This window comes from Erpetoichthys calabaricus, chromosome 8, assembly GCF_900747795.2.
Source record: "Erpetoichthys calabaricus chromosome 8, fErpCal1.3, whole genome shotgun sequence".
Lineage (NCBI taxonomy): Eukaryota > Metazoa > Chordata > Cladistia > Polypteriformes > Polypteridae > Erpetoichthys > Erpetoichthys calabaricus.
The window spans coordinates 173,172,994-173,193,945 of record NC_041401.2 but is presented as its reverse complement, the minus strand read 5'-3'; the positions used below and the strand labels follow the sequence as shown (position 1 = coordinate 173,193,945).

At 39.4% G+C, this 20,952-nt stretch overlaps 1 protein-coding gene across 9 annotated transcripts in view; it reads right to left on the bottom strand.

The window, feature by feature from the left end:
- casz1 (castor zinc finger 1) overlaps nucleotides 1–20,952 on the bottom strand; it is a 601,697-nt gene that overhangs the window by 78,342 nt on the left and 502,403 nt on the right. For all 9 annotated transcript variants that reach the window (XM_051931297.1, XM_051931302.1, XM_051931301.1 and 6 more), the window contains one exon: nucleotides 3,002–3,568. In XM_051931297.1, the coding sequence (XP_051787257.1) occupies nucleotides 3,002–3,568 (567 nt within the window). The remainder of the gene's footprint in view (nucleotides 1–3,001; nucleotides 3,569–20,952) is intronic.

Genomic DNA, 20,952 nt, shown 5'->3' with positions numbered 1-20,952 from the left:
CTATGGCACATTCTTTTAATTTGTACCTGGTAAAATGAAGCAGGAAGAAAATAAAAATATTTAAAGTTACCACAATTAGTAAAATCAACAAGAACTGAAGTAAATGTTGGTTATCAGTTAGTAGAGATTCTTAGTAAATGTCCAATACAACTAGTTTCTGTTATGTTTTCTGAATTTTTGTTATGCTGTTCACTGCCTGATAAGTTCACAATATTTTAAACAAGCGAGCTTCATAGAAAAGAAATGTGAGCAACACATTACAGTCTACAAGGTATCATATAAGAAAACGGCACTGAAAACATCACACCGTGTACAGAAGGATGGAGTGCAAAATAACAACGTCAGAGTGATAAGCAGGGCACCTTCACGGACTGACCGCACGCGGGCCAAATGAGAGGCTTCGGATGCTGAGCTTTGATAATGCAGTGCCATCTGCCCTTACAATGAACTAAGTTTAGTTTATGCTTGGATGGTTGGTAAAAATCCAGTGTTACACAACATCCTTCATTAAAGTAGCACTGGGGTACGATAAATATGGCAAGTCTAGGAGCAATCAGCCCTCTTCATAAACAAGTTTCAAGTGAAAATAAAAAAATCGCCCACATCTGATAAGGGCTTCTATGCACAATGCAAACATCGCCAGAAATGCGGTGTACGATTCCACTCATAGTGTGATGGGCTGTAGGTAAACAATCCAAAATGTCTCGGGCAGCTTACTTCTACATGACAGACAAAACTCGTCATCAGTACAGGCTGTCACAACATGATATCACTTGCCTCTTTTTCCGGGTTAATTCCCTTGATATATACTCTACGTCTAGCTATGTAAAGTTATTTTTATTTTTTTTGTTATTTTTCTAAATTTGCCATTTGCTGCTGATGTAGTCTTTGAACACATGCTCTTAACAATAACTACTTCTCTCCTTCACTCAAGTTAACTTTGAATACTACAGTTAGGTAGACCCGCTTCAGTTACGTTATCAGGAACGAGCTGCTAGGTATTATGGACCAGTCTGAATGTTTTATTATGTTCATTTTATGTTACTTTTCATGTTTTTAAGTTATTTCTGCTAGTTTCTCTTATCCTTGGTTATTTGTGTTGTGTCCCTTTAAATGGGCCTTCATTCCCTGTGTTTTGTGGGTGGAGCCTCTGGAGGCGGGGCCACCCTGATGTCACAACTGCTGGGCCCTCCTTCTGGATATTTATTATTATTCCAGCAGTCAAGTATTGTAATTGTTTGGAGCATTATGTAAATACTGCGGTGGGCTGGCGCCCTGCCCGGGGTTTGTTTCCTCCCTTGCGCCCTGTGTTGGCTGGGATTGGCTCCAGCAGACCCCCGTGACCCTGCAGTTAGGATATAGCGGGTTGGATAATGGATGGATGGATTATGTAAATATATTTTGTTTTTTCTTCAAAGTTTTTGCGTTTCTCAATTCTTTTTCTGCTCTGTTATTTGGCTTCAGTTTTGGGAATTGGGTGTTTAGGACTGCATTTTAGGCAACTCCTTTTGTGCCTTATTTTGCCTTGTATTTTTGATATTTTATAACAAAGCATCTGTTTAAAAAGATCAGCTGTTGCTATTTTTGTGCACAAGTGAAAATGTATGGTCACCCTCCTCCTTTTGGTCAGATATAAGTTTATTTTTTGGGTCTGCAAAGCCCGAGAGCTTGGATTAGACCCCACTGGGCTGGTGCCTTTCCCAGTCAGGCAAAGGAGGTCTGGCCTGGCCAGTAAAGCCTTTTGTGGTGCATTTGGAGGTCTTACAGTTTGAAGGCAGTTTTAAGTATCCTGTGGGTAGTGAAGGGCTTTGTATCTTTGAAAAGGAGTTGGTATCCTAGGTACAGAGCATCCACATTATTAGGTGGGGTCTATTGTGTTAGAAGCTGATTGTTGGTTTATTTTGGATCCAATGCATGAATTCTCTTCATCCTTTGTTCCATCTTAATAGTGTATGGTGTAGTAAATACATTTAAATATTCATCAGCTGAGGAGACCCTTCTCAAATTCACCCTGCAACAGTGGTGTGACACTATTTCATTTGAGGGTTTTTCACTTAGTAGCTGCTTTAACCCTTTTTCTTATTACTGTGTTATCAAAATTTAATTTGCTCAATTTAGTATCACAGGCTTCCTCGTAATGGTAACAAGCTAAAGATTATTCTTGTCCAAAAGTCATTCTTAAAAGGAAATGTCATCCTAAACAAAGGAGAACTTACGAAACAGAGTACCTTATATGAAACAAGGTACTGTTAACAATTCAGGCTAGGATGCTGCCACCAAAAGCTGAATGTCCCCATACTTAGACACTTCCCAGCGTTAAGATGCTGCCTAAATATATTAACTAGTGAAATAAATGTGGTCTGACAGACTGGTCAGGCTCCTTGGTGACCCTAAAAAACAAGAATAAGGAGGGACCTCCACAAAGACAAAAAGATAAAGCGGCTTGTTAAACGTTGCCTTTTTCTAAAAGGATGGTGGTTCTTTCAAGGGACAGAATTAACTGCTTTCTTGAAGGGCTGCAACCTGATTTGTTTTTACTCTCTTGATGTCTTCTGAACTTTGAATGGCAGTTGCACGGGAAACGGGATATTCACAGATGAGCAAGCCATGTTTTCTTAAAAAAAAAAAAAAATCATGAAAAAAAAACCTATAACACAATAAGGGGAAATGGCTTCTCAAAGCACAAGACAATTAAATACTGCCTGTGAGTGCATTGCCACGCAAGGAGCCACGTGAAAGACAAAAGGTTGCGGACCACAGCCCAGGCTGCATGAGAGGCACCTAATACACAGATGTTATTAACTAGATCATTAATAATGGTCGTGTTTACCCCATGAAGTAAACAAAGAACCGCTCAATGACAGCAGTGAATATCCTGTCAACACAACAGTAACTATTACTTAAAAACCTAAGAGAGTTTACAGTTGAGAGGAGGCCTTTATGGGGTACCTTGACCAACTACTGCTCCTACCCTAAAAACTTGACAGACGACACCACTCACCTGGAGAAGAAAATGGTAACGGTCTCGGTGCGGCCTCACTGGAAGAATTGTAGCTGTCCTCCTTTTGAGCAGGCCCCTCGGAGTCCCTGTCATCATGGTAACTGCCATCCTGTGAGCCCTGAGCCTCTTCTGCGTCCTCCTCATTGTCCTCATCATCGCTACAACCTTTGGGTTGTACCATGTAAACTCCTTCTGGAGGCCCTTCATCAGCAGTTCCACTTTTTTTGCTCTTCTCCACCTTTTGCTCGAAGGCGTGATCCTCAGAGTACTCCCCGTTCACCCATTTTTCAATGGCCTCTCTTCGACGCTTATCCTCTTCTCTGTCCTGCACGTGGCTAAGCCCATCTGGAAAGTCAGACTCGGGTTTCTCAAGATCTTCATAGAGCAGGGCCTCCCTCTCCGTGCTCTCTTGCAGGCGGAGATCGCCCTCTGCCGGCTGGGAGGTACAGTCATTCACTACTTGCCGGCTTAGCTTGGCACAAATTGCATTTAGCTTTAGGCCACCTTTCCTCTTAGCAGCCATCTTGGATTTACCTGAGGTCGTTTCAGTGCATAAAGTTCTTTCAGCTTTAAGAGAAGAGGACCAAAAAAAAAGAAAAAGAAGAAATTATATTAGATTTCTAAATTAAAACCTATTTAACAACAACTGCCCTCACTAAATCAAAGGCTTAGAAAACATACATGGCATCATAATGTTAATTTATTTCCCAAAAAAGTTATATTAAGAACATGCTTATGCAGTCAGTACCAAAAGATAACTGTGTATGTACCCTGTAATAGACACTTTATCAGCCCATTAATTCACTGAAATTAAACTGGGCTCTCACAGAGGTGCTGAAAGTGACCGTCATAAGGGTGATATGATGTACACTCTGTACACATTTAATGAAAATCAGCGTCACATGTTGAGAAAACGCATCCATTGACTGAATTGTCTTTTAACAGCCAGTATTGGTCAGACAGGCCTATCCACTAAAATCATTCCAGGAATGTAATTTGACAAACCAAAAGGAAACGAGCCTCTCACTGACACACTGATAGAACTGACGGTAATTTGATGATTACCCAAGGAAAAAAAAAATGACAGCTAAACAATCTTTTTGTGTAAAGTACAGTAGAAAACAGAGTTTTTGGATTTGAGTTTGGCCCCCAAGAATGTTCTAAGGAAACCGCTCTGACATGATATAATCCCTTACATGACAGAAGAATGAAAACAAAGTGAAATGTTATATTCTCTTTATAGAGAGCGGCTGAAATAGTGCCAGTGAAGCGGCTTCTGCGCTACAGTAGTGGCAGGTTAGTCTCCTTTGAAAGAGTTCTCACTCACTCTTCTAAATATAGTAGACTGAGGGAAGCCCACGGACGAGCAGCACATCTTCACTGACTGTCAGGAGCAGGCTTCACTCTATGCTTTAGACGTGTGTGTGTGTGTGTGTGAGGGATTTAGTGTTATTCATGGTTAATTTCTGCACCGGTTTATGTGCTATATTCGTGCTCCATTTCATTTTTTTCATTTATATTTTTTGTACACATGTGTTAAGGATTTGTGTGTTTCCATGCCAGTGTGTGCTTATGTGATATCAACCAGAAGCAGTACCGAACACTAGCATTCCCTTTTTTTGAAATCTGTCATAACCTAAGCTCAGATGGTCCTTGCAGTTCCATGAAAGGATGTTTATCAAGCCATCTGGAGGGAGAAGCAGGTCTCGTCTTTGTGCCTGAAAACTGAAAGGACAGTTCCAAGATACAGACAAAAGTGGGAAATCCTAACACATTGAACCAAGTCCTCTTTCGAGCCGAAAATAATCCCTTCCCTTGCATGGTGAATGATTCCACAGCAGTTCGATTTCAGACCGCTTGAACTGCAATCAACGACTCTATTGGTTCCACAACAATGACACTTCAGAGTTTCTGCCGTTTTACCCTGAGATGCATGTACTATCGTCTGAACAGAACACTACTTCCTAGCAATCCCGACGTGTGGCTAAGAAGCTGCACGCCCTGTGATAATGACACAGTTGCTTGATCTTCCAGCTTTCTAAATTAAAGAAAGCCATGTCTAGATTATTTACTGTTTACAGTTGTCCAACATGCTTTGTTTGGGTAAGGAGTTGACCATGACACCCTCTATGAAATAAAGATGACATGTGCCTTTTGAGGGCACATCGATCTCTTTTGATTGGTAAAGCTCATTTCAAAAGTTGTTCTGGTGCCTACTTGCTCCAAACGAAAATATGAAAGTAGCACAATTTACTAGTGCCAGGGATCTCTTCTAATGAAGATATGTGTGAAAAGAAACTCAAAATGAGTTTGGAAGGGGGCACCTGTAGGGGTAGGGGTGCCTTTGTGCTGGATTTTAGATTTCTACTTTATGCCCACTGCCTTCGGTTCTTAAGTGGATATCTTGTACCTTTCATGGCACCCTTGCATTTTGTCGTTAAATGCCCATTACAGTAGAGCTCCTATATTTACTTGGATAATTTCCTTTAAAAACAATGTGGAACTCTCCTGAGTACCATACACAAAAAACTCGAGGACAGCGCGCTGTTGTGTTTAACAATTGGCTGCTGCAGGGTTAAAAGGCGACTATCTAGCGGACAGTGATGTGGAGAAAAAATAAAATCAACTGGAAAATCTATTAGGAAGTGGAAGGCATAAATTTCAGACAGTGTACTTTTTCAAAAAAACCTCTGAAGGAAGATTGAGGTCATTTGGGCGTAGCAGCAAAGATCATGTTTTTGCTGTTTACAGCTCTCTGTATTTCAGATTTTAACTACTGATTTCCTTTTCATGGCAATCTAGGCTTCCTTGTAGGAAATGACCCCGAAGATACTGCTTGTCTTCCCATTATTGACTGTTTGCATTGGTTTTCACTAGCAGATGAGATAACGACCAGCATGTTGCTTCAGATTGTGTTCACACACACACACACACACACACACACACACGGACAGACTAAAAGGACCTGAAGCTTATCATTTGGAATTTTTGTAAGCCACTCATTCTGTTAAGTTTTCAGATCAATCTTCTCTTCTCAAACACAACCCAATATTACTAATGCTAATACGTCAAGGAAAGTACTCGTCCTAAAGTCTTTCAGTAATGTTTGTCATCAGCCAAAAGATAGCGTGATGATCAAGGCCACTGTACACCCGTATGCATCCAAAGAGGATTAACCAAATATTACTATAAAGCAACTGGTTTATTAATGTAAGGACCAACCTCTGTGACTTCACGACACAACCTCAACCTTTGTAACATGTACTGACTGTGCACTGCAGATGTCCTCGTGGTGAAGAGTAGATACTTAAATGAGCACTGAGCTGCTATATTAACATGCCTCATTTATGTGCAGTTTCAGCCTGTTGCGCCCATTTTATTGCCTTTATGCACAATGCCAACTGCTATAGTAACACACCACTGTTTACACAGTTGTCAGTGCACACTTCAGTGAAAACATTATATGAAAATCAGAAGGGATAAACATGACCCTGGTGTGACACCTTTGGAGAGAACCCTCCTTACTCTTTAAACATTCTCCACTTGAGGGACTCTAAATGAAAGAATACGACTTATCACTGTTTAAATTGTCAAAGATTTTCAGCAGACTACTGTACAAACTCAAGACAATGAGAGAAAAGTGCAAGAGACAGAGAGAGAGTGAGCCATATCAGTGCTTTTATAATTTGAATGGGAAACCCAAGTTTAGACATTCACAATACATTGGCATGCATTTTCATAAAGCATGGAGATTACACAGTGACATTTCAGAGCAGTATGGGGATGCAGGAATGTGTAAAAATAGCATTCGGAACAATACCAGTATAGAAGTCAAATTCTTTTCCACTGTATTCTGTAGTGATATTACCTTTTAAGCACTGACTACTTAGTTAACTGATCTTAAAAGACACAGAAGAGTTCATCACATAATTAGCTAACCAGCCGCACCACTGTGTACCCCTACTGCTCTCATCCTCCTACCCAAATATAATACAAACGTGCACATACATAGTAGCTATTACTATGCTACAGAAACAAACTCCTTTTCTTTCCTTCCCCATCAGCCTTTGTAAGTGATTCAGCATGAAACCAGACTAGGAAAGGTACATAACAAATCTTCTGCATGGTCCATTGTTAACTCACACTTTGCCCAGAAGTGTGAGTAGACATTATTAAAAAAACAAATATAAGACAAAGCAAATATGCCACACTACACACTTAAGAATTGTGACTTGCTTTATAAAAACAAAACTGACTGACCAAGTCGGTTATATAGCGCCCTGATGTGTGCAGTACAAGTCCAAACAGGTTCTGCTCAAACTTTACAACACACTGGAGAGGCCTCGTCTGGAGTGCTGAGTGCGGTTTTGGCCACCAAGCTACAAAAAGGTCATAGCAGCACTTGAGAAAGTCCACGGAAGAGTAACAAGGCTGATTTCAGGGCTACAGGGGATGAATTATATGAAAATATTAAAAAAGCGGAGCCGTTTCAGTTTAAACAAAAGAAGATTAAGAGGAGACATAACTGAAGTGTTTACAGTTATGAAGGGAATTAGTCCAGTGGATCGAGACTGTTATTTTAAAATAAGTTCATCAAGAACACAGGGACCCAGTTGGAAACTTGTTAAAGATACATTTCACACAAGCTTTAAGAAGTTTTTCTTCACACAGAGAAACACAGACGCATGCAATACGTTATCAAACAGTGTGGTAGACAGTAGGACTTTAGGGACCTTCAGAACTCGACTTGATGTTATTTTAGAAGAATTAAGTGGACAGGACTGGCGAGCTTAGCTGGGCTGAATGGCCTGTTCTCGTCTCGATTGTTCAGATTTTTTTCAAACTATGCTCTGGTATATCAAACTTTAAATAAAACAAGAATAACTTCAACAAAGTAAACTTGTATACTTAACTGGTAATGCCACACTCTTCCATTTGAGACAAAAGTGAAAATTCTAGGCAAATGGGTACAAATTCATAGAACAAACAGAAGACATGCATCAAATAATATAATGAGGCTTCATGTACAATCTTGATATAAAGGTTCTTTCTGTATGCTATTAATTATCAGGAATAATGAAAGAAAAAGATGATAAAGTTGACAAAGATTTCATCTTCTTCAGCCCCAATATGGATGGAGTATGTAATCATGAAATAAGAGGATGCCTCCAACCAGGAAAAACTAGCTATGATGAACCTGCAGAAACGCTGGCCTGGCAGCACATACCTAGAAAAAGGAGCAGGTGTATCTGAAAGGAGCCAGCAGTCAACTGTGAAAAATGGACCATCAAGAAAATAAAGCAAAAAAGCTATGATCATGAAGAGTAAGTATATTTTAGATCAGATCCAACAACACGATGAAACAAACTGAATGCTAAAACTGAGACCCCAATAATCACATAGTAGACAGAATGCCCTGATGAGCTAAAAATCCCTTCAAGAGTCAAAAATGACTAGAAAAAGTAAACAACAACAAATAAGATTTTAGATGGTTGGGCAGCTATTCATTAGTTTGATTCCTAAACTTTTACTTTTAAATTAATAACTAATTTTAACCCAAAAGATATCAGGTCTCACAAATATACGCAGAGACTATAAAACATGTCACACAGTCCAGATATGGACTATGGGTTACGAAGCTGTCCTGTTATTTTATACTTAGACTGCCAGTGCTAAAATATACAACATATGGCAGTGCCCCGTAAGAATTAATGAAAACAGGCAGATAGATAGATAGATAGATAGATAGATAGATAGATAGATAGATAGATAGATAGATAGATAGATAGATAGATAGATAGATAGATAGATAGATAGATAGATAGATAGATAGATAAAAGGCACTATATGATAGACAGACAGACAGACAGACAGACAGACAGAAAGAAAGAAAGAAAGAAAGAAAGAAAGAAAGAAAGAAAGAAAGAAAGAAAGAAAGAAAGAAAGAAAGAAAGAAAGAAAGAAAGAAAGAAGTCTTCAACTGACTGGTACACGTGGCTGTTCTTGCTTGTAACAAGATGGGATGGGTCGGAGCAGACATAGACAAGACAACAGATGGGGCCTGTGCAAGCAAACCAGCTAGTTCACTGTTTGTAAATTGTGATAAAACTAATCAGGGAAGAACCCCTTCCTTTGTATTTTTTTCTTCAGTCTCCGTCATTTCTACATGCCTCATTAGTACACTCTTTTCCTCTTTAATCCTAACACTTGATCAGATTTATGGGACCCATTTGAATTTTGCTCAAGGCTCTGTCCAATCCCAGGCACTATTTAATTACCACAGTGCAGGTCTGACATGATGGCTGTATGTGGACCAATTTGAATGCTTGGCACATTACATAAAATGGGCCCTGTGGTTCTGAAGAGCTGATAGGTTTAGAATCATGAGGGATGTTGATGATGTTAAAGGGCAAACAATACAAGAGAAAATAAATAAATCATTTAAAACAGAGGCATATGACATGCACTAGAGGTTAAAAAAGCTTTTTAGTTAATTAATAAGAAAAAGACAGTGAAAAATCAAGCCAGTTTCTTAATGTAGCTCTTGTCAAGCCCCTGTCATTTTTGTCCAGTAAACCACAGCCCTCCTATCAAAGGTGTCTCTTCCAATTTAACTCTGACTGACTGACTGCCATTTCAAAAACTTTTGCTTAATTCTGTCCTCAGTGAGTGGCACAGAGTGTCTGCACACAAGTGGAGTTTCATTGTAATTTCCAGTATTCAGGTATATTTCCAGTAGCACCTGTACATCTGCCCCCATTCCAGGCCAGTGCCGTGAGGCTCAATGTCACCCAGCCACCTTACACCTAGCCCTGTCTCATTTTTCTCCCTCTTTCATTACACAAGAATAACAATAAGCAGGTCTCTGACCCTGTCGTGAGATTTACGGTATTTTTAAACAGTCTATGCTGATGCCAAAATTTCCATTTTCTGCATGCATATTTAATTGAGATTTGTCCCAGTGGTGCGGAAATGATTTGTTTTTTGCTCTCTGTTCACTTGACTCCTCTTCGGAGTCAGTAACCCTGATTAAGACGTTCGCGTTAATTTCCCAGTGCACACCTTTTTTTTTTTTTTGTGCATTAATGGTTCTGATCGTCTAATTAAAACTTCTCGGCTTCACTGCTGATCACTGCTCGTTGTGCGTCTGACCTGAAGTTTTAATTGCCGCGTCAGAAGCGATAAAAATTTCTGGGTTCTGATAATTAAAAACAATGCCATTTGTATCTACTTTTAAAAAGAGTAGAGAATTACAAAGTTTCAGTTAGCTGCTCCCGGTTTTATATAACCTGGCAAAGGATGCATGGCGTCATGTTGACAGGCAGAGGAGCTGGTCTGGAAATAAAGACAGGCTGACTGTTCTGCTTGTCAGGCTGACTTTGATAGGAGGAGGATGACAACCACGGATCAGGCCAATTATTCACCTCTCAATTAGTATTATTCTTCTTAATATCAGATTTTTTTTTTCCCAGTATACATGCATTTTCACAAAACTCACTGTACTATCAAGCAAAGCGGTGGATTATGGGGAAGAGCAGCACACAGTAAAAAAAAAAAAACGTCCAAATGGACCCTTCTCAGGAAGCCTTTACCAACTCTAAAACACTTTAAACTCTTCAGAGGAGGACATTCCCACTTGACAGGTTATTGTCTTTCAAATTTAAAAGGCAAAGCTGCCCTCCGTGCCTTCTCTTCCACTTGAGCTCTTTTTCTGAGACTGAAAGGCATTTCAATGAAAGTGATATACAATATATTGCATTATACTAACAGCATTATAATGCATTCAAGGTCAGAAGTTTTTTTTGTCCCATTTTCATCCTTTAAAGCTAATCTAACAACCTTTAAATGCACAGTTTCCTATAAGAATTCACGTGGAAATATCTTAGCAAAGAGAATGACAGCAGGATGTGTCTAATAAGAAATAACTTGTTTTCAAACAACAATATATACAATAAAAATAAACACATGTAAATGTATAGTATGACACAATGAAGAGCATGACTGAAATAGCAGATCTCTATTAATTTAGCGAGGTGTATACTTGTTGGATTGTCCTCGTTTTTAATAATAAGTTCTAACATTTTTCTGGCATAATGTTGTGGCACTTGGTATAATGTAGAGTGAACAAATTGTCACCCGTGTCTTGCCTAACTTCCAACATTTCTGTTATTCTGCTGTAATCGTCATTGATTGCCTGTGGCATAATCTGTCACAGAGTGCAACTGTTCATTATTGCTTAAAAACACTACGTCAGTTAACTTTAGATGGTTTATAAAAAAAAGTATGAATTTTAAAGAAGAAAGCAATTTTATGTAAAATGTACTGAGCTGAGTATTGGAATGTTTTGTATGGATTATATACAGCACATTGGCAGACACCACCAAGTCCGGTGGATAGCAACACCAGTCCACTTTGAACATTGTACAAATACAATTTAGGGAATAAAATGCATTGTACAACAATTAATACGTTTTGGGAAAGCTCTGAACTAATTCAGATTTTTAGAAAAGATTTTATGTAATGTGGGGCGGCACGGTGGCACAGTGGGTAGTGCTGCTGCCTCACAGTTGAACAATCTGGGGACCTGGGTTCACTTCCCGGGTCCTCCCTGCGTGGAGTTTGCATGTTCTCCCCGTGTCTGCGTGGGTTTCCTCCCACAGTCCAAAGACATGCAGGTTAGGTGGATTGGCGATTCTAAATTGTCCCTAGTGTGTGCTTGGTGTGTGCTTGGTGTGTGGGTGTGTGTCCTGCGGTGGGTTGGCACCCTGCCCAGGGATTGGTTCCTGCCTTGTGCCCTGTGTTGGCTGGGATTGGCTCCAGCAGACCCCCGTGACCCTGTGTTCAAATTCAGCGGGTTGGAAAATGGATGGATGGATTTTATGTAATGAGCTTTATGCTTCACATTTTACACATTAATCACAAAATAACTGTTACGCAAACCCACTAATAAGACTACAACATTAAGCATCACAGTATCTGTACTAGAATTTCATTCTCAGCTGGAAAGAGTTATCAAGGTTTCTTAGTATTTTTGTGTGTTTTAGCTTGGGAGAAGTTGAAATTCTGGTGGGGCTGCTTGAACCTGAGAGTAAGGAATGATGTCAAAGGAGCAGAGCTATCCTGAGAAGCTATGCAGAAGGGGTACGTGTGTGAATGAGCGAGTGAGTGTGTGTTCAACAGAGGGGTGATCAAGCACTTAAAAAGCAGAACTGATGAGCCCCCTCGCTCCTTTGCTTTAATCCATTAGTTCAGATAGGTGACTGCTGCCAGTCTCAGGAAAGGTCATGGTTTGGATCAACTCTCAAATTTGAGGAAAGTGAGTGCTGATGGCGGTGCCTCTGACCACATTTTGAGCGGTGTTAGGTAGAGCTGGTGGTGTGAATGTGGCAGAATAAAGATTATTAGCGCTGCATAAAAGGGGCTTTGAAAGATCAGTTAGGCAGCAGTGGTGTTGTAGGGCAGTTGAGGAATGAGATGGCCTCTAACAAACCTCACGTGATGGTGCAAGGGTTACGCCTTAAAAAAATCATCACACAAAATGAAGATCTATCAACATACTATCACACAGTATAAACAGCAAAAGACAGAATTTAAAAGATATCTTAACATCAGCATCAGATACTCAACATCATAAGCACAAACACAAATGACTATTCATATTTTTTCAGTTTTTCTCCAGTGCTAAATTGTAGTTAAGTTATTGACATGATTCATGATGATGATGATGACTACCCTAAAACACTGAGTTGTGCAAGTTCACACACTCTTTAAATTGCCTCACAAATAATCAACCAATGGATTGCCTTAAAGCAGGGGCTCTGAAACCATTGGTTGGATTGTGTTGTTAGATCTTGAGTTCCTGTTTTATTTAACAGTAATGCGATGGGTTGTTTAAGCAAGCAATGATGCTCTGATGATCATCCACAATTACCCCTGGGATTCTCCAAGGGGGATTCACCTCCATACCCCCAATCATTCTGGTATGTAACAAGGAATGGGTTATGAAGAGATCAAAAAGTCAAAATAAAGTTTAAGAAACCCATCATTAAAGGACTCAATCCCCTATCCAGAAGCGAACATTTCAGGCTGTGATGAAGGCATGTTGAGAACACAGCGAGGTCCAATGTCCTGCCCCAGCAACCCAGGAATAAGCTAGCGACACCAAACACAAAGAGCAAATCACAGGATGCAAGATATTTTTCTAAATAAAAAACTGAATTAACACATCATGGAAAACTAAGAATATTTGAATGGGAGGTCTGATCGAGTTTACTACTTATTTAATTTTTGGGTGGGACGGCACGGCTCTTGATGCAGAGAGGATCCTGTGGGTTTCTTCTCACATTCTAATAAGATGATGCCTTGGACAGACAACACCTCCATTCAACTTTACAGTAGATAAAGCAGGGTCCAAGAAATGAACAGATAGACCAACAGCAGAAATATATATGATAGTATTCAAATGCTAAAGGTATAAGCAACAATTTATGAGAGATGTTCAAAAAGTTTCAAAATTTTTTTTACTCTATTTATTAAGTTTCATAATCAAATGACATCATTTTTCTATATAGACAACCTTCATTTGTGATGCAATTTTCCCAGCGTCGTACCAACTTTTTAATGCCCAATTACTATTCCTCCCGCCTTCACCGTTTCCAACAAAAATATAAAAGTGCGGAAACATTTTGAACGTCCCTCTTATTAAGCAAAAACGAGTTTGCAATTTAAACTGCCACCAATAAAACTGCAAAATGTGTGAAAGGTTAGAAGTACTACTAGAAATTAGAAAACGACTGTTATTTGCAGAGAACTAATAAGCCAAACATTACATCTGTGTGCAATTCATAGCTTATCTCTTCTGTGACTACCATGCATGTTGAATATAATCCAAATAATACAGTGCCTATACTAGGTGAATACATTTTAGAATTTAGATTTTTTATTCTTTCCTGCAGTTTATCAAAGGCAGCAACATGCAGCACCACACTCAAGCTACAGTACAGCTAAATGTTATTAGACAGTGGATCATGTCTTCAAAAGTGTTGTCAAAACAAAAAAAAACAAATCCTAGAAAACAAGAATCTACCTAAACTTTTTAATTAGCCTGTGTTTCTAGAAGAAGTTGTTTTGTTTGTATTTTGCATCACAGTTATTTAATAGAGAAACAATTGAGTACAAATGTGTAACACTTTTTAACAAGCTGCTGTAAATAAAAGCTTCCAAAAGACCCTCAAAAAATCTATTTTTTTTTATTAATACAGCAGGCGTCTGCTCAGTCGCTTACTTGCTCTTTTTATCAATAAAGCACTTATTGCCTTTTAGTCTGGAGTATGACCTTGGGTGTTGTGTGCTGTCTTCTGATGACCTTGGGAAGCCCCAGCAGAGATTTTAAAACAATATCCTTGCTAGAGCTGGCAAGGACCAAAACAGCACAATGAAGGAATGAGAGAAAAGAAAGAAAGAAAACAGTAATAAAATAGGACAAAAATGCGGTGGTTTAAGTTAAACATAAACAGCTGAGTGCGCCTGCAAGGCCAGCGTTCTCCTTTACTTAACGCCCTTTAGCCATTAACTTTTTTTTTTTTTAATAAGAGATATTTTTTTCTAATGTCCAGTTACAACTTGGGTTCTTACTATGATGTTATATTTAACCATAATGGAACAACATTTCAGGCAGCATGGTAGTGCTGCTGCCTTGCAGTGAGGAGACCTGGGTTCGCTTCCCAGGTGCTCCATATGTGGAGTTTGCACGTTCTCCTCGTGTCTGCGTGGGTTTCCTCCCACAGTCCAAAGACATGCAGGTTAGGTGCATTGGCGATCCTAAATTTTCCTTGGTGTGTGTGTGTCCTGCAGTGGGTTGGCGCCCTACCCAGGGTTTGTTCCTGCCCTGCGCCCTGAGATTGGCTCCAGCAGACCCCCGTGACTCTCTGTTCAGATTCAGCGGGCTGGAAAATGGATGGATGGAACAACATTTCAAATTAGGGCATCTGTTGTTGAGGGACAGTAAATAAAAGTTTGACTTATCAAAATAAAGAATATCATAGAAATACAGTTCTCCACATGGAGGCTTTTTAATATATCCGTCCAATCAATCTTCTCTAACATTTCACCTTCCTCAATTCTTTAATTCCCCAGATGATGAAGGCCACCGAATACTTCAGCTTCCACCTACAATGAAGGATTTAATGGCCACTGCCAATCCAGAGGCCTAGTCTGTATCTTTAACCTGTAATCTGTAACCCACTCTGTGGTTGTTGTTCAGATACACTGAGAGAATCTAATGGGTTCCCCAAGAGCATTCTGAAGATTACTCAACAGCGACAAGTGAAACCTTTGGCTTATAATAAAAGGCTAGCTGTTGCGGTGGGCTGGCACCATGCCCGGGGTTTGTTTCCTGCCTTGTGCCCTGTGTTGGCTGGGATTGGCTCCAGCAGACCCCCATGACCCTGTAGTTAGGATATAGTGGGATGGAGGATGGATGGATGGATAAGAGGCTAGCTGTTCTATGTTGAATTTCTTCAATACTAAGATCTGCGATGAAGCGCCACTCGGTCCAGAGATGCTCATTGCCCCAAATCCAGTGGTGCCAGTATAAGCTCTTGATGCCCTGAATTGGAAATAGCAGGTACACAAAATGGATGGATAGAATAACACTGAGCTGCACATCAAAGGCCCAGAATTAGTATGTACAGTATGGTTAAGTTTCATTTAACATGCTGTCACATTATATGTCTTCAAGATGAAAAGCACACATTCCACTACTTTTAATGTAAAAATTGAAGTAAAATTTGAAAGAACCGTCCTCTGCTGTTCAGAGCTGACAAAGTTAAAAGTATCAGGGTAAAAAAAGAAAAAAAAAAAAGGTGGTACAGAACAATATCTTCCACAAATCCAAAAGGATGTGTCAGCTTGGAGCAACAGGACTACAAAGTAAAGATATGCTTCTCTGACTTCTGCCGTTTTTATTTGATTTGTTTTTAACTGGGTTTTTTTCACAGTGAAGCACCTGGGAATGCATTCAATGCAAATGCACATTTGTTTACTGGTTTGTTTGAAACATTGTTTTTTTCTTTAATAAGTTTCTTTTTCCATTTGCCAGGGTTATACACCTTGAGGTGAAGCATGGGGCACATGTTGTGTATTTGGGAAGGGGCTGTGCTTGTTAATCACAGAGAGAATACCCTTCTCTGAGGTATCTTCATCATAATACACGAGGATGAGAAACAATTACACCTACCTGTTGATGTATTAGTTAATAAAAGGGTTTAGTTTAAAAGGCATACTTTGAACACAAAGTCAGCATGCAAACTAAGGGATCACAGTCACGCTGACGGCTGTAGTCTGATCCAAAAATATGTTTTGGGAATTAGTGACATCTACTCTGTGCATTATGGTGCTCCAATGTCAATCTCTTTGGGTCTACCTGAAGCCATTCTGTAATCACTGGCTTAGCCACTCTGTGGCCAGATGTTCCAGTGACAAGGGCAAAGGTCAGGAAAAATACAGTTTGCATTTTCCTATTTCAATCATTTGACTCTACCATTCATTGTGATTAATAAACAGACAACTGAGTATAACAAAGCATGACGCCACAGCTGTTAGAACTACTGCCTAGCTCCTGGGTGATAAACTGGTTAGGGACATTCTCACTCACTGGCCACTTTATTAGTTAGGCCTGTTCAACGGCTTGTTAGCATAAGTATCTAATCAGCCAATCACATGAAAGTAACTCAATGCATTTAGGTATGTAGACAAGACAACCTGCTGAAGTTCAAACCAAGGATCAGAATGGGGAAGAAAAGAGATTTAAGTGACTTTGAAAGTGGCATGGTTGTTGGTTCCAGACGGGCTCATCTGAGTTTTTAAAAATCTGCTCATCTACAACCTCATTACAACTGAGGTATGCAGAAGAACATCTCTGAACACACCAGCAGGAGACCACACCAGTTGCCACTCCTGTCACGTAAGAACAGGCAACTGAGGCTACAATTCGCACGGGCTCACCAGAATTGAACAACAGACGATTGCCTGGTTTAATGAGTCTCGATTTCTACAGCAATATTTGGATGGTCAGAATTTTGCATCAACATGGATCCATCCTGCCTTGTATCAACAGTTCAGGCTGGTGGTGACGGAGGAATGGTATGGAGGATATTTTCTTGACACACTTTGGGCCCCTTAGTACCAACTGAGCATCGTTTAAATGCCACAGCCTACCTGAGTATTGTTGCTGACCATGTCCAACCATTTATGACTGCATGTGTACACATCTTCTGATGGCTACTTCCAGCAGGGCAATGTGCCATGTCATAAAGCTCAAACTGGTTTCTTGAACATGACAATGAGTTCACTTTACTCAAATGGCCTCCACAGTCACCAGACCTCAATCCAATAGAGCTCCTTTGGGATGTGGTGGAACGGGAGATTCGCATCATGGACGTGTAGATGACAACTCTGCAGCAACTGTGGGATGCTATCATGTCAATAAGGAGCCAAAATCCCTGAGGAACATTTCCACCACCTTGTCGAATCTGGTGCCATGAAGAATTACGGCAGTTCTGAAAGGGAAGGGAGGTCCAATGCGGTACTAGCAAGGAGTAGCTAATAAAGTGGCTGGTGAGCGTTCATGTCCTGTTACTGGCAGACAAACTTACAAGCACAGTGTGTTGGGGGACTGTAATCTTCTGGTGCTGTATTAATGTGTAAGATGTGCTTCACCACTTCATTACAAAAGAAACGTTAAAATGAAAACAGAAAACAAAAAAAGCACATCATTTACACAGCATTCTTGGGGCCTGGTCAAATAAAGGAGTGTGTAGGTTCAGAAATGCCTCGTAAAGGTGTAACCAAGGTTTGGACTGGTTCATAGTTCTTGCAAATCCACATTTAAAGAAAACCAACAAAATAAGTATACATTTTTTTTTTTTAAATAAAATGTGACTTTGATTACCATCGACTGCAGAGTAAAGGATTAGATTTGCATGCTTTCAACGTTTACATTTACATCTGTTGTTGGAAGTGGTGCATATGCAAACTTTAATGTGAAAGTGCGCAGAGTAAGAAGGCTTTCTGTTTGTGTTCAGCTCATGTCCATCTTCATGTCAAATACAGTATGTCTAGGTCTTTACAGGACTGCTGCACTACAGGCCATATTTAATTCATAGTTAGTTAATAGTGGCTGCAAAGAAATTCCAAGTTTTAAAGCTTGCTAAGATTGTTGTAGTATTTCCTGCTAAGCACACACAGAGATTTTTCTTTAATACAAACACATCAACGTTTTCATCGCTGAAACACCTCCAAATGGAATAGAAATTATATACTGTAACACAAGTATGCTAATAACAATTAATATGGAGATGATGATTTTTTAATTGAGATTGACAGAAAGACTACATTAGTAGTCTTTCATACAACACAGAACAAATGTGAAAAGTATGTAATTCTGAGCAATTATTTGCCTAGTTTACATCTGTAGATTAGCACCTCACTTGTAATGCTCTTCAGATTAAGCAGCTCATTTAATCAGTGGTCCTTACTGTTAGTGGTATTTTATTTTTTTACTCTGTTAATATTTCATATGTGGAGGAACTAATTGTTTCACGAAAAACAAGTCAACAGAAATGTGTGTTTTGATACCTCTAGGACGTGTTCGTGAGTCTACTGTACTTTGAGGAGATGAAAACCTAAGAACAAACGGGACAACTCTTTGGAAATTTTGTGGACAACTTGCACTTGTTAGTCTTAAGAGGTGAGTAGGTTATTGGTGAATTCCAACTCCTCAGCCTCGAGACTTTAAAGTTTAAAATGTTTAAAACCTCTCCCAATACTCAGTACTGCTCAGAATTTCACAAAATATGGCATATGTAGATAGAACAGAAAGACGAATTTTGAGTTCATCCCAAAGCTTCAGCTTCTCAAATTCTAAATGTACAGTACTCACAGCAGCCAAACTCTAATTACAAAATATGGATTGTATGTTTGGGTGATTATTAAATTATCATAATAGATTTGCCCTTAAAGGCGACTACAGTGAAAAATAAATTTAAGTTGTACTGCACTTTTGCAGATAAGATGTTACATTCACACCATATACTGCACTGTCATTATAACTATGGAGGACGTCAAGAGCAGGACACATCAGATTTTTATAATAGAAATTGTAAGCATGTGCCAAAAGAGACTTTTGAAGGTCCTGATCATGTCTCACTCAAGAAGGCCACAAATTTGTTAAGGCTACCAGCAGAGGTTTTCAGTGAAGGCCCTATTTGATTATTATTTAGGCCGTGATGAAAAACGGTATATACAATATAAGTATATACAGCAGTGTTAAGATGTACATGTAGTATTATAACACAATATATATTTGCTGTATAGTACATAGTGTTTCTAAATTACATTCATCTTAATTCTGGATGTGTGGCAACAATGCATGATCTTTAAACACACTGCTCTCAAATTTAATGTCCACTCACTCACCTGCATATTTTCTTATTTTTTTCCCCAACCACCTTGATGTTTGCAATTCAAGAACTGTTCCTGGGTGTACACATTACATTATAAAAGCATTCCTTTTTAAGTTAAAATGGATATTCTGTTGATGTGCAAATCTAATGAATTACTATAGCAGATTGCCGGTATTAATTATTTAAGACTATTTTATAAATATTCAGGCATGTCTTGCATTTAATAATGAACGCTTTGCAGAAGGTTACTTCCTGTGAGTGCCCCAACGTGTCAGAAATTTCACTTTTAATCACAGCTGTGTGAAGCTGAACGTTTGAAATCTAAAAATATAATCCCAGTTTGCAGCCCAACTGCACTGCAGGACTGAAGTCTCTACCTGTATAATAGCAAGAAAAGGGGATGGCACACCATAGTTTAAGATACACTTATTGTCATTATGTTAATCAGAGAACAGAAAATTCTTCCATACAATATTGCCTCTTTGACACACTTAATCCCTGGTCGACTCCAGCCATATGGTGCGTTGCATATTTATATAAGTTATTAGCACGCTGCAGTGGAGAAAATAGCACTTAACATAATCTGAAAGGATTCGACTCATGAACGAGAGCTGACTGAACAACTGCAAAAGATCATTTAAAAGCAGATCTGAAACGCAAGGTAACAAATCATACACTCTCACAAACCAGGACGAGTCCATCTTAAGTCTTTCATCAGAACTCCTTCTCGGCCCTTCTATAATCCTTTGCCACTGTACAGCTAGGCTGTGCCTCGAGCCTTTAGTTTAAGAGTTATGCTTTAGGAGCCCTGATGGGACACTCATTCACTGGACGGAGACTACCAATACCTTTCACTTTAACTCAATCTCATCAAGACTACGCAAACGGGACAACATCATTTTTAGCACAGGAGCTTTTCAGTCAATGGGTTTGGCTCACACTTTTAAACTATATAACTGCACATGAGCAGGAGGAAGACGTGAGGCCATTCTTTTTTATGCTATTGTTTGCTGCACATCCTTTTAAGGCTAACAAAGCATTTTAATGTTGACGGCAGGACATCTTTCCTGTTGTAGCAAAACTTCATGCCAGAAGTCAGCTGAGAGAGTTAAACATGCAATCACAGCACTGTACTTACTGAACCAGACATTTCAAGACCTTAAAAATCTTTAACAGATGCACATTAAATAAAGAGACTGAAACACAAGCAGTAAATGGATGCACAAAGCAGAACCGTTACAACATAAATGTAAATAAAATGGTATCTTTATAACCGTGAAAGTCGCGACTCAAAGTCTTACATTACATAACAGTGGTAAGCACGGTTAGTAACCAACACACACGTTTCAGCTGCAATAGTGATGTCATTCAATGTAGACGAGAGCGCAGAGTAATGACTGCATATGGCCCTCGCAATATTGAGAGTCAGGAAAACACAGTAAACATTTCAAAATATCATGTGTGTCACTCTTCAGATAAATATAATAT